At 45.0% G+C, this 13,931-nt stretch overlaps 1 protein-coding gene across 5 annotated transcripts in view; it reads right to left on the reverse strand.

The window, feature by feature from the left end:
- LOC106573106 (kinesin-like protein KIF21A) overlaps positions 1-13,931 on the reverse strand; it is an 80,575-nt gene that overhangs the window by 17,915 nt on the left and 48,729 nt on the right. For 3 of the 5 annotated variants that reach the window (XM_014147813.2, XM_014147809.2, XM_045696895.1), the window contains exons 15-27: positions 13,480-13,679; positions 9,319-9,426; positions 8,934-9,002; positions 7,088-7,236; positions 6,743-6,887; positions 6,323-6,517; positions 6,026-6,127; positions 5,150-5,315; positions 4,442-4,462; positions 3,465-3,522; positions 3,288-3,342; positions 2,918-3,129; positions 2,013-2,135 (exon numbers count right to left, since the gene is read on the reverse strand). In XM_014147813.2, coding sequence (XP_014003288.2) covers positions 2,013-2,135; positions 2,918-3,129; positions 3,288-3,342; positions 3,465-3,522; positions 4,442-4,462; positions 5,150-5,315; positions 6,026-6,127; positions 6,323-6,517; positions 6,743-6,887; positions 7,088-7,236; positions 8,934-9,002; positions 9,319-9,426; positions 13,480-13,679 — 1,603 coding nt within the window. The remainder of the gene's footprint in view (positions 1-2,012; positions 2,136-2,917; positions 3,130-3,287; positions 3,343-3,464; positions 3,523-4,441; positions 4,463-5,149; positions 5,316-6,025; positions 6,128-6,322; positions 6,518-6,742; positions 6,888-7,087; positions 7,237-8,933; positions 9,003-9,318; positions 9,427-13,479; positions 13,680-13,931) is intronic. The other 2 variants (XM_014147810.2, XM_014147811.2) reach the window with 2 other exon arrangements.

Consider the following 13,931-nt stretch of genomic DNA (forward strand, 5'->3'; position numbering starts at 1 on the left):
AAAAATTACTTGTGTCATGTACAAAGTAGATGTCCTAACCGACTTGCCAAAACTATAGTTTGTTAACAAGAAATTTGTGGAGTGGTTGAAAAATGAGTTTTAATGACTCCAATCTAAGTGTATGTAAACTTCCGACTTCAACTGCAGAAGGCTTCTGTCTATTTGAGCTGGTCAGTCTGTGTTGGTAATCCTGTCGAACACGGCTTTTTAAAAAATGTATCGTGTAGTGGAGCTACATAAGTGTTGCTCTCCACTTTCTGGAGGATCAAGTTTTGAAACCAGTGGAATTAGAGTATGATAGCTAAAGAGATGGAGAAAACACCTGTCTCCGGATTACATCTTCAAACTAAGGGCAACCGTGTTATGGCATCCGTGACAGGGAGACGCGTCCATCTTGCATGATGATGTATACGGGTAAGATAGACTAGGGTTAGCTTGCTACATTTTCAGATATTACACATTTCCAATTTTGACAGAAAGTGGTTTCATTTCAAGCTAAATATATCCTCCAAACACGGGCTTCGAGGGCATTATCACTTTGATACAATGGGTTACCAATATATTCAAATAATGATTAAAAACGTTATTTTGATTAATTTATTCATACTATTTCATCCTTCCACAAGATATAGTCCCGACACAAATCTAGGGTTGCTACCAAAGCCAGCTGGTCGTTCATTTCCGTTCGGTTGCCAGAGACGCGACCCAGTCGTTCAGTCTTTTTGTTCTGTATCTATGGACACGACCCAGTCGTTCATTCTAAATGTACTGGCTGGCAACATTCTCATCCCTTGCTTGCTATCTAGCCAACTACTAATTTACAGTCACGTCAAACAATGCAGCCAGAAAACAACAAAGTAGCTGCATTTGCATTTGTTTAAGCTGTTTTCTATTGACATTTATTTGGATACATCCATAACAATGAGCTAATGAGATGCAATTTCACCTGGCATAGAAAAAATGCTCTCTCGTCAGGACACTGTTGTTCAGAGGAGCTAGCCAACAACACAGCTAACACAATCACTTCAAACTGAATCCTAAAAGACTGCAAACTAGCTGCTTTCTATTGACATTACTTTGTATATATCCATAAAAATGATGACTGACTGAGAAACACTGCTTGCCTGTCTGTCTCTTCCCAACTCCTGACACATTGATTACTATGGGACAGCTGGAGATCGAATTTGAATATTGAAACAATGTTGCAAATTTCAGAGAGTCAGACAGCAAGGTTTATACAAATCTCCTCTGTTAAAAACTAAATGTTAGTCTAAAAGAAATGTGAGATAATGTCTAGGTGCTTTTTATAGTGGAGATCAAGTTCATAAAGTGGCTGGCTGGGCTGATGAGACAGTGGATTGCAGATGGAAGAGTAAATAGGCATTTTAACATCACACATTTAGCCGGTGGTAACTTGTGGAATAGACACCGGCTGGAATGCGGTTTTAACCAATTAGCATTCAGGAATAGAACCACCCGTTGTATACGGCTCTGCACTCATTTCTGAGACTTTTCACATTTGGTCTATGCACTTCACATGTGGTCCTGAGAACTGATCAAGGAAATAATGTTTGCTCACTCAGGGTTTCACTCAGCATGGTTCCCCGCTGGATACCAATATATAGGATTTATATATCGTAGCCAAATTTGCAACAGAGGGTTTGAAGAGGCTGAGAGGGCCAAGTTGAACACTGAATTAACTTCCCAAAATAAAAATTGTTTTGGGAAACAGAAGTTAATTGTTTAATCTCAGTCAAGAGGGATATAGAAACAAAATTAGCTATATTTCTCAAGAACGTGTCAACTACTTGACATTCGGTGTAGAACTTGGCAGGGTAAGGTTATTATTACCATCCCACCAAGCAAAGAGAATTGTTGATTTAGAATAGATAACACCACATACTTTCTGAGGTGGGAAATTCAAAAAGGGGGCGATAAGAATAATTCGCAAGAGCTGTTGGGAAAAGTTGTGCTTTTGGCCTCCAGCCACCAGCGCGTCGCTAGTCTCTTACTGTTTGATATCCTTGATCTTAGCCGCCAATTGTGTCTTGTCATAGGTCTTCCTGCGAGAGAGCGGCGAGGGCTCTGGAACTCTTTTTTCCGCCCCTGAGGAGGAGGCAGGTCTGGAGCCGGAACTAACATTTAGTTTTCATTAGCAACACACAACACAATCCAAAGACGACACAAGACAAAACATAAGGAACAAAAAGGACAACAATGTAAGACTGTAAACTAAAGTATAAATGAAACAATATTGAGGCGGTGAACATGCATTACACACATACCACACTGTTACCTGATATTCAGTCCCAATATAGACGTTCCTCCTTTACCCAAATCTTTTGTTTGATAAGGACACCGGTGTAGCATTAGGGCTACATTGTGTCACACTGAAATCAGTCCCCAGCACTATATCTTATGTGTTCAAGTCAAACTAAAATTGATATTGCTGCTCAAAACATACGTAAAAAGCCAATGTGCGCTATTGGTTAGTTTTATTAGCTCTTTCTGTTGCTTTGACAGGATGCAAATGTTAAGGATTAATATTGTGTAGAGTTGACATAGCTGTGCCATAAGCCTATTGCAATTGAGAATTGCATCTAGCGAGAGAACATGAGATCTGCATGGCCATACTGTACATGCCTCATAATCATAGTGTGTGTGTCTGCCTGTCAGTAGTAGCCTCGATGGGTTAGTGTTATTACAGCTGCTACATGCTTATTAACGAATATACTAAAGGGGTACATTTTGGTTTCTACTGGCTAGGAGACTTGCAGGTGAATAGAGGAGATTTAAAGACCATGTCAGGCAAAGTAAGTCAGGCAAAGTGAAAAGAGAATAAGCAGCAGCTGTAGCAACATGCAGAAAGCAGGGGGTTAGCAGGTTAGCTTGCTAGCACACGGAGGCCCGGACTTACATGCTGCCCATTTTAGAGGACAAGCCAGGAGAATGAGCCATATAGTCCCTGTCCCTGACTGACGAGCCAATGGGGGTCTCAGGATCTCTGCCCTCTTCTGGAGTTTCAACCAATGGGAGACAGGGGGAGGAGAAATCGCCAGAAGGCGTGTCAGGGACGGAGTCACTTTTGGCGTAGAGCAGCTCCATCTGAGTGGTGGTTCTCCTACGAGCCTGGGTGGGGAGAAACACACTCAGTTTATAATACACACAAACACGTACCCACACACCAATGTCCCCACAACGATAGTAAAACAAGCACACACTCACGTTGATGTCCCCACAAGGATAGTAAAACAAGCATACACATGCTAATAGGCTGAGAATGGTACCTTGCTCCTTGTTTTGGCCTCTCCACAGAGTTTCATTAGATCTGATGTCAGAGAGCTGTAACGAGGAAGTAGAATACATGAGTTAACATACTTTAAAAAAATATAAAACAGGCAACAAAAAAGTCAAATGTTCACTATTTTTGGGTAATTTGAGTGAAATCTCTCTTTAATACTTACTGTCCGTCTGTTGCAGGACTCTGGGCGAATTCGTCACTGCTGCTGTCATCCCCATTCTCTGTGAAATCAAAGGACTAAAAATGTCAGTTGAACTGTATGTCAGAGCCAAACAACATCCATAGCAAATGCATTTTTTGTTGTTGTGTGTTATGGCTAAATACCAACAAACTTAAGTCATTTCTGTCTAGTAGTCCAAATACCTGCCAATCGTCCAACCAAACATGGTACAAGGGTAAAACCGTTTATTGAACCAAACCTTATGCTAATACTGTGTTGGCTACAAACAGACTTTAACAATATGTGGTTTATATTATTGAACAAGGTAATGGTGGTAATAATGAACAAGGAGAAGCGGATGAAGACGATGTCAGCGCAGCGCCATGCCGTTTATAAGAAATTGCCTCAAAAGACCTGAAAAGATCAGGTCCTTGTTCAGTCACTGAGAGGGAAGGGTTGACAAGGTTCAGGGGTCGAAAGGGTGAGAGGGTAAAAGAGGTCAAATGTGAGGGGTTATGAAAAGGAGGGAAGGGGGAAACAGAGATGAGCTGCTCCCGGGGCAGTGTGGTTTGCCTACAGGGTCCAACTGAGACAAAACATCCTGGTTCTACCTGTAAAATGGCGGGGTCCTCTACAGATACAGTACAGTAGTTATATTATCAGAGGCTATAGTATAAAGCATGGTGGCTGTAGCGCATGGTGTGAAGGGGTCCTCTATTAAGGATACAAGTACAGTAGTTATATTAGCATGTGCTAGAAGACACGGTGGCTGTAGCACATTATGAGCTGAGACTAGGAAAGCGGTTCTTTCACATTGGGAAGAAAAGAAGGAGGGTCAGCTAACATATGGAGGGAGGTTTTGAAGACAGCAGCATTGCACCTCATGCACCTGCTCATGTTGTTGAGTTAGTTTCCAGGAGGGGGACCCATGCATTCATATAAACATATATATAGGAGAGAGTCTGGTGTCTGTTACTTACCCACTGGCATGTTACCTAGCTCTGTATACATTAAGGCACCATGGCAGGGCGAAAAGAAAAAAGGCAACACACAAATCAAAAACACATTCAGTCTTTCTCCCATAATCGAAACCAAATCAAGTCTAAAAGAAAGAAAGAGCAAGAGTGCAAGATCTACTAGTCAAAAAGATGTCCTCCTCAACAGATGCTGGTGAAAATACAACTGTCATACAGAACCTTATTCCACTGTCAGCGCAATAACAAAACGTCAACTCCATAACAAAAAACGTCAGCTCAAATTTTTTTTTATAAAAGGGCAAAAATAAATAATGTACTTGTGTGATTATTCATCTCACAGCCAGCATCTATTGAGGAGGCCACAAGCAAAGAGCAACTCAACAATCCCCCATCATGCACTAGACCACAGTCTCCCAGTCTTGGTACTGGAGGTCCAACCAACAGCTTTCGCTCCAGTTCCAGTAGAATCTCAACAACATTCAGGCCACAGACAGTTAGGTTTTCAATTATACATACTTCTGGGTCCATCACCCACTGAGTAACCAACCATTTATTTTGGGCTAGCAAGACCTGGTAGTGTTGTGGGCTTGATTTACGGACCTCCTGTAGCAGAGGTTGAGAGGGTCAGGGTCAAGGCCCTGGACTGAACTTTACATGCACCTTGCAGGGTGTGTGGCTGGCAGGCTGTACGGTTGGGGTTAGGGCTGTTACCTTGTAGAGCATTCCCCAGCAGGGCATCCAGTTCGGGGTTAAACTCTGCCTTCTCTTTCAGCATGTGGAACAGCAGCTGGTTCTGAGTGGCGCTGGTGATCTCTGTCTGCTTCAGCCTGCCCTCCATCACCTTCACCTGGGACTCCTTCTGGGCTGCCTGCAGACCCTAGGATAGGGAGGAGGTCAAAGGTCAGCTATAAGAAGGGTCACTAAAGGTCAGCTATACGAGCTATGATTGTGTGTAATACTGTAAACACACAAAATATGAATACACAAGGAGGGTGCTTGTGCATATACACACAGAACTAAACACATTAACTATCGTAGAAACCGACTTAATTGGGTACATGTGGAACCTGGGTTTAAAGTGCGAATGAACCAAAAAAGCAAGATAGGCTATCCAAAGTCAAACCAACTTTGCCACGGTCGCACACCGGCTGACTGAAGCTAATTGGTAAAAGAAGTTGGCTAGCTCGCTAGCTAGTCTAGGCTACTTCCAGACACAAGACCTGGTGAGACTGTTATCTAGAAGGGTGAGTGACCGTAACTGTGTACTGTTCTGGCAGAGTGAAAGTACAAAAGCTTCCCACTTTCAAACTCTCAACACACACACACACACACACACACACACACACACACACACACACACACACACACACACAGCACACACACACACACGCGACACCCACATCAAAGCACACGTCCAAAACCCAAATCTTGTTCTCAATCGCATTTCCTAATGAGGATCATTGAAACCGAGGCTAAATCAGGATGTTCAGCCCACCTTTAAACTAAGTCAACTCCAGGAGAAGACAATGGCATAAGAGATTTGGTAGAAACTACGGAGGGACAGGTAAAAGGCAGTAAGTTAGTTACCTTGTTGATGGCCATAGAAATAAAGTGGTCCATCAGGAAACGGGCTTCTGTTAGAGTACAGGAGCTGATCACTGCGGAAACATCCACCGTGTCAACCTCCTCCTGCAAATGCATAATTACATGATTAGGAAAAATGTGTTACTCAGAGAGTCATGGGTTAGTGTTTGATTTCTTTGGCCAGATTTATGCTGCTTGAATTTGGCCATGGTTGTATCTCAACTTTTATGTGGCTTCCTCTCCTCGACTCCTTGATTTAAAATGTTTTTACGGCTAATGCCAGCTTTCTGTCTGTCTGACCTTGGCCTCCTCCATCTGCATAATGTTGGCCTGGCAGTCTGCGATGCTGTCGTTGATGTAATCGATGTTGGCCATCAGGGTGTCCACTTCCTCGTTAAGGGGAAACACCACCTTCTCTTCCTCAGACCCCTCCCCCGCCAGCCTGTCCCTCTTTCTGGTCACCTTCTCCCTCCTCTTGGTCAGCTCCTCACGTTGCTGTGGAAGGGAGGAAGGATGGAGGGGGGAGTGGAGGAGGAGGTATGGTGGAAGAGAGAGAGAGGAGGCAGGGAAAGGAGGGTAGAGGACGGAGCAGGGGAATAAGGAGGAGTTTGCCAATGTTTTCAATGTTAATTGCTAATAGTGCTAATTTAGAGTAATATATTAGGTCTGTAAACTATATTCACCAAATGAAAAGATGTGTGAATGGCATTTAATGTTTACCTTGAGCAGGCGGTTCATATCGGCCTCCATGTTAGATATGGTCATCCTCTGCATGATGACATCAGAGATACGGCGCTCCAGAGACTGCCACTTCACTTTGGCCACTCTGGTGGAATATATGCCCGTTGACCGTCTGTAGTAGGACCTGTCACACGCCACGTGCACACACACAATTTTGAGGCATGTTCACTCTACGGAACGGCAATGCAGGTCTCAAGCTATGTGTTTTTTTAACTGCAAAAGCCATACTGATTGCTCGACAATATATAATATGGTGTACCATGCAGTGTAATGCAGCAACACACATCAAAACGGCATTGCAGTGACCTGTTGTCCAGTCCCTACCTGGTTCCGTTGGGTGCGGTGGATCCAGAGGATTGCAGGCGTCCTGAGGGGGGTCGGTGGGAGGAGTCCTGGAGGGCCTCTGGTAAACTCACCTTCCTGCTGGTCACCTTACCAGACATAGGTCTGGCCTGCCTCCTCAGTGCAGTTACCTGGTAGACAGACAGACAGACAGACAGACAGACAGACAGACAGACAGACAGACAGACAGACAGACAGACAGACAGACAGACAATTCACCAGAGCCACCACCTGATGCTGAAGTTTGATGATCTCAATAGAATAGTATGAGTCTAGCTTGATATCTGATTCACTAAACTGTTTGTTGTTATCAGTGATCTTGAGGTAAGTCTTGAACTCTTACAATACAAAGATGCCATTGGTAGCCTACTCTCTCTGTACCTCTGCTCTCAGACTCTGGCCAATGGTTTCTACAACTTCCTATTCCAGGTACCAAAGGTCAAATAGAAATTTGGGAAAAAAGCTTTTTGTTTTCTGGTCCTAGAACTTCAAAGTTCCTTGAACATAGATCCAACTAGATGAGAGTTAGTGATTTGTTGCAAGGATGTGAGTAACTGCTTCTAGTCTTGGGTAATTGTAAAGTATACAGCACTTCGGCATCCATTATTTTTTCCCTTTTGAAAATATCATTGCCCCCTTTAGTAAATATCATTGTGTGACTCGGATCAATATATCTTTTTAAAAAACTCAGAGGTCTCAACTTACTGTTGAGAGTTAGAATAGTAGAATACACAAGGTGCCATTTCGAAATGTGGTTGTGCATCAGCAGTTTCTCTTGTTATGTCAGTCACTAGGTAGGTTTCCATCCAATTTGTGACAGATTTTCATGTGAATATTCAAAAATATGCATAAAATAATATGCACATTTTACACCAGAGAGGTGTTTCCTTCAAACTGACTTTGTTTTTCATATAAAAGACTGTGCAGGATTACATAATGCACATAAATGACTTTTTCCTCTAAATACCATGTACCGAATGAAAAAACACATCTCATTTTCACTAATGGTTTTGTCAAAAAAACTGTTGAGTTATATAACAAATTTTCCCACTCTGGTCTTGGCACCTTCTCTTTAGCCAACAGCTTGCAGATACAGATACAGGCTACCTACATTAACAGATTATTATGGATAAGAGCGATACTATTTGTATTCGTCAAAGGGCAGCCAAGCATCGATCATCATGTCACTAGAATAAGACCCTCGATATTTATTGGAAAGTAACATCAAGATCGTCAATGTGCACTTTCACCACCCTGCGAAGTTAATCATCATTTATTTAATCTGTAGCCTAATAAACGGCATGCTTTCCCGAGTCGTAACTGGAAGGCCACACAACATATCATTGCGTGACTCTAAATTTACCTCGATATTATTGTTATTATATCAATATTTGCGCATAAAGACACTTCCATCGCCATTTCGGCATTTATAAAATTGTACCGGCATTTCATGTTTCCATCAGCCCAGTCGTGACTTTTTTCATGCATCAGGTAATTAATTCGCATGAAATGGTTGGCTGGAAACCTGCTTACTGATAGTCAATTGGCACATCTCAGCTAAAACAATTTTAGATTGGTAAGTTAGTCTACCAGCCAGCTATCTAAATTTAGTAATCATGTTCAAAATACCGGCCGGAGGGGACCCAATTGATTTTGTTAGTCAGTCTCACTCAGATATACTAAAAACTGCAAACATTTCTCGTATGCACATGTGAGTACAGACCCGCGAGCAACTATGCCCCCTCATGATGACTTCAGATTTTTTGTGGCCCCCACCCCCATCTCTGCTCTATGTGGAGGCCCCAAGATGGCTGTTCATGTTGCTCACCTCCTCAGTCTTCCTGCGCAGTATGAGTTCCTGTTGTCTCTTCTGGGCCTCCAGTAGCTTCAGCTGGTGCTGTGGAAAACACATTAACATTGCCTTCAGTAATGCCAGTAGAATTAAGTTGCAAAAATTTTCCTTAACTGGTCCAATAACACATCTGGTTCAAGACAGCTTTTAAGCAAGCCTTGCCCTGCTCAAACCAGACTAGAAATAAGTATAACGAAATCAGGCTGACTTTATACCGAACCGTACTCACTGGATAAAGAGCTTTAAGAAAACAGTTTGGGTCGGCATGATGAAAAGGTAGTACAGCGGGGCTACATGAGGTGGATAGTGTGATAAGGAAGTACAGTACTGAGAAACTAGACTTTGGGTCCCAGTGGTTCACCTCCTGTTTGCGCTGGTCCTTCTTGAGGCTGGCGATCTCTCTGTTCCTCCTGGACTCTGTCATTCTGTTCTTCTCCTGCTGCTCCTTCATCTGCTTCATCAGACGAACCTGATGGCCAACCAGATCACATTTGGATCAATATCAGTAACCCACCATGTAATATTACATTTACTTACATTCCTTACATTACAACGGAACGATTTTATTAGTGTAATGTTAGCTAGTTAGCTACATAGTTGTCTTTGCATCAAGGATAAAGGTGTAGCTAAAGGTGTAGGTGTAGCTTTGAGAAACTAACTTTGAGAAACTAACAAGGTTAGCTAGCCAGCTAGCCAGCTGTATCGTTTGTTCGCGCCGTTTTCCAAACGGCGTCAACATCACAACACTACAGCCACTGCTAGCTAGCCAACTTTACCAACCAGCGGTACTGTAGAAACGAAATACCTTACAACGGAACGATTTGATTAGTGTAACGTTAGCTAGCTACATAGTTGTCTTTGTATCAAAGATAAAGGTAAACGCAGCCACTGCTAGCTAGCCAACTCTACCAGCTACCAGCTAGCAGTACTGTATCATTTTTAGTCAATAAGATTTTTGCAACGTAAGCTTTTGAGTTGTGTAGTCCACTTGTGTAGCTAGCAGGACTGACTTTGTGTTAGCTAGCCAACGTTTAATTACTTCTGCGTTATGAAAGGAACTAGACACGGACACGAATGATCCATTGGTAGTTTGTTGTAACCAAGTATTGGTGCTAACTGTGTGTTATTGGATGCTAGCATGCTAGTTAGCTACGGCGTCATAAGACACGGTGCACTGAGTGGGTTTATCGGAAGAATACTGTACCAAGTTATCTAGCTGAATAAACGAAGTTTGAGCCTATTCCTGGAAACATTGAACCACTGTAGTTTACATCAATTATAATTTCTAAGTGGAAGTTGGAATAGTTATATTTGAGTGTTTCAGCGAATGGTTAGTGAGGGAGGCCCTGCTCTCTCGCTTCCCCAGTTGTTTAGTTAATTTTCTTTCCAATCTCCTTTGCATTAGCGTAGCCTCTGAACTATGTGTCTGTCTATCCCTGTTCTCTCCTCTCTGCACAGGCCACACAAACGCTTCACACCGCATTGCCGCTGCCACTCTAACCTGGTGGTCCCAGCGCGCACGACCCACGTGGAGTTCCAGGTCTCCGGCAGCCTCTGGAACTGCCGGTCTGCGGCCAACAAGGCAGAGTTCATCTCAGCCTATGCTACCCTCCAGTCCCTCGACTTCTTGGCGCTGATGGAAACATGGATTACCACAGAAAACACTGCTACTCCTACTGCTCTCTCCTCGTCTGACCACGTGTTCTCGCATACCCCGAGAGCATCTGGTCAGCGGGGTGGCGGGACTGGAATCCTCATCTCTCCCAAGTGGACATTCTCTCTTTCTCCCCTGACCCATTTGTCTATCTCCTCCTTTGAATTCCATGCTGTCACAATCACTAGCCCATTCAAGCTTAACATCCTCATCATTTATCGCCCTCCAGGTTCCCTTGGAGAGTTCATCAATGAGCTTGACGCCTTGATAAGTTCCTTTCCTGAGGATGGCTCACCCCTCACAATTCTGGGTGACTTTAACCTCCCTACATCTACCTTTGACTCATTTCTCTCTGCCTCCTTCTTTCCACTCCTCTCCTCTTTTGGCATCACCCTCTCACCGTCCCCCCTACTCACAAGGCACCTCAATATGCTGCCACTCTCTCCTCTTCCATCCTATCATCTCTTCCCTCTGCTCCATCCTTCTCCAACCAATCTCCTGATTCTGCCTCCTCAACCCTCCTCTCCTCCCTTTCTGCATCCTTTGACTCTATGTCCCCTATCCTCCCGGCCGGCTCGGTCCTCCCCTCCTGCTCTGTGGCTTGACGACTCATTGCGAGCTCACAGAACAGGGCTTCGGGCAGCCGAGCGGAAATGGAGGAAAACTAGCCTCCCTGCGGACCTGGCATCTTTTCACTCCCTCCTCTCCACATTTCCTTCCTCTGTTTCTGCTGCTAACGCCACTTTCTACCACTCTAAATTCCAAGCATCTGCCTCTAACCCTAGGAAGCTCTTTGCCACCTTCTCCTCCCTCCTGAATCCTGAATCCCCCCCCCCTCTGCGGACGACTTTGTCAACCATTTTGAAAAGAAGGTTGACAACATCCGATCCTCGTTTGTTAAGTCAAACGACACCGCTGGTCCTGCTCACATTGCCCTACCCTATGCTTTGACCTCTTTCTCCCCTCTCTCTCCAGATGAAATCTTGCGTCTTGTGATGGCCGGCCGCCCAACAACCTGCCCGCTTGACCCTATCCCCTTCTCTCTTCTCCAGACCATTTCCGGAGACCTTCTCCCTTACCTCACCTCGCTCATAAACTCATCCTTGACCGCTGGCTACGTCCCTTCCGTCTTCAAGAAAGCGAGAGTTGCACCCCTTCTCAAAACACCTACACTCAATCCCTCCGATGTCAACAACTACAGACCAGTATCCCTTCTTTCTTTCCTCTCCAAAACTCTTGAGCGTGCCATCCTTGGCCAGCTCTCTTGCTATCTCCCTCAGAATTACCTTCTTGATCCAAATCAGTCAGGTTTCAAGACTGGTCATTCAACTGAGACTGCTCTTCTCTGTGTCACGGAGGCTCTCCGCACAGCTAAAGCTAACTCTCTCTCCTCTGCTCTCATCCTTCTAGACCTATCTGCTGCCTTTGATACTGTGAACCATCAGATCCTCCTCTCCACCCTCTCCGAGTTGGGCATCTCCGGCGCGGCTCACTCTTGGATTGCATCCTACCTGACAGGTCGCTCCTACCAGGTGGCTTGGCGAGAATCCGTCTCCGCACCACGTGCTCTCACCACTGGTGTCCCCCAGGGCTCAGTTCTAGGCCCTCTCCTATTCTCGCTATACACCAAGTCACTTGGCTCTGTCATATTCTCACATGGTCTCTCCTATCATTGCTACACAGATGACACACAATTAATCTTCTCCTTTCCCCCTTCTGATAACCAGGTGGTGAATCGCATCTCTGCATGTCTGGCAGACATATCAGTGTGGATGACGGATCACCACCTCAAGCTGAACCTCGGCAAGACGGAGCTGCTCTTCCTCCCGGGGAAGGACTGCCCGTTCCATGATCTCGCCATCACGGTTGACAACTCCATTGTGTCCTCCTCCCAGAGTGCTAAGAGCCTTGGCGTGACCCTGGAAAACACCCTGTCGTTTTCCGCTAACATCAAGGCGGTGACCCGATCCTGTAGGTTCATGCTCTACAACATTCGCAGAGTATGACCCTGCCTCACACAGGAAGCGGCGCAGGTCCTAATCCAGGCACTTGTCATCTCCCGTCTGGATTACTGCAACTCGCTGTTGGCGGGGCTCCCTGAATGTGCCATCAAACCCCTACAACTCATCCAGAACGTCGCAGCCCGTCTGGTGTTCAACCTTCCCAAGTTCTCTCACGTCACCCCGCTCCTCCGCACACTCCACTGGCTTCCAGTTGAAGCTCGCATTTGCTACAAGACCATGGTGCTTGCCTACGGAGCTGTGAGGGGAACGGCACCTCCGTACCTTCAGGCTCTGATCAGTCCCTACACCCAAAGAAGGGCACTGCGTTCATCCACCTCTGGCCTGCTCGCCTCCCTACCTCTGCGGAAGCACAGTTCCCGCTCAGCCCAGTCAAAACTGTTCGCTGCTCTGGCACCCCAATGGTGGAACAAGCTCCCTCACGACGCCAGGACAGCGGAGTCAATCACCACCTTCCGGAGACACCTGAAACCCCACCTCTTTAAGGAATACCTGGGATAGGATTAAGTAATCCTTCTAACCCCCACCCCCCACCCTCCCCCCCAAAAGATATAGATGTACTATTGTAAAGTGGTTGTTCCACTGGATACCATATGGTGAATGCACCAATTTGTAAGTCGTTCTGGATAAGAGCGTCTGCTAAATGACGTAAAAATTTTCAACGTAAGTATGTAGAAAACATATGAAATATGATGTTGACTGAGTGGTGACTAAAAAAAAAGAATTACGCGGTTGGAATATTGCATCAGTAAATATCTTTACGACGTCAATGTCACGATTAGCTGACAGCGGGTGTAGTCAGTCATGGTCATGGTTCTGGTCAGGTACAAGTACGTCTTCTTTCTACCTTTGTCTTCTTCATCTCTGTGACGTCCAGTTGGAGCTTCTTGAGCTGTGTCTCGTACTTTGATTGGTTTTTGAGGAGGCGTGTGTGTTCCTTCTGGGCTGACTGTAGCTTCTGTAGTTCCTTATTCATAAGACTTAGCTTCCTCTCATACTCCTGCTTGATCTTCTTAGCCTTATCGTCGTTGCACGTCTCCACCGAGCCTGAAGGGGACGTCAAAAACAAGACGGAAAAACAGAGAAAATAAGCTTAAAAATCATAGGTTGCCATCCCTCCTAGAGAATTACTGGGTATGCAGGCTTTTGCTTCAGCCCTGCCACACCTGATTCTACTAGTCTGCTGCTCATAAGGACCTTGATTAGCTGAATCGGTGAGTTAGAGTAGGATTGGAAATGTTGACCACCCCTGCCTTAATTCAACAGAGGGAAACCCCACACTTTTTATAGGGCTGGCTG

Source organism: Salmo salar, chromosome ssa16, assembly GCF_905237065.1.
Source record: "Salmo salar chromosome ssa16, Ssal_v3.1, whole genome shotgun sequence".
Lineage (NCBI taxonomy): Eukaryota > Metazoa > Chordata > Actinopteri > Salmoniformes > Salmonidae > Salmo > Salmo salar.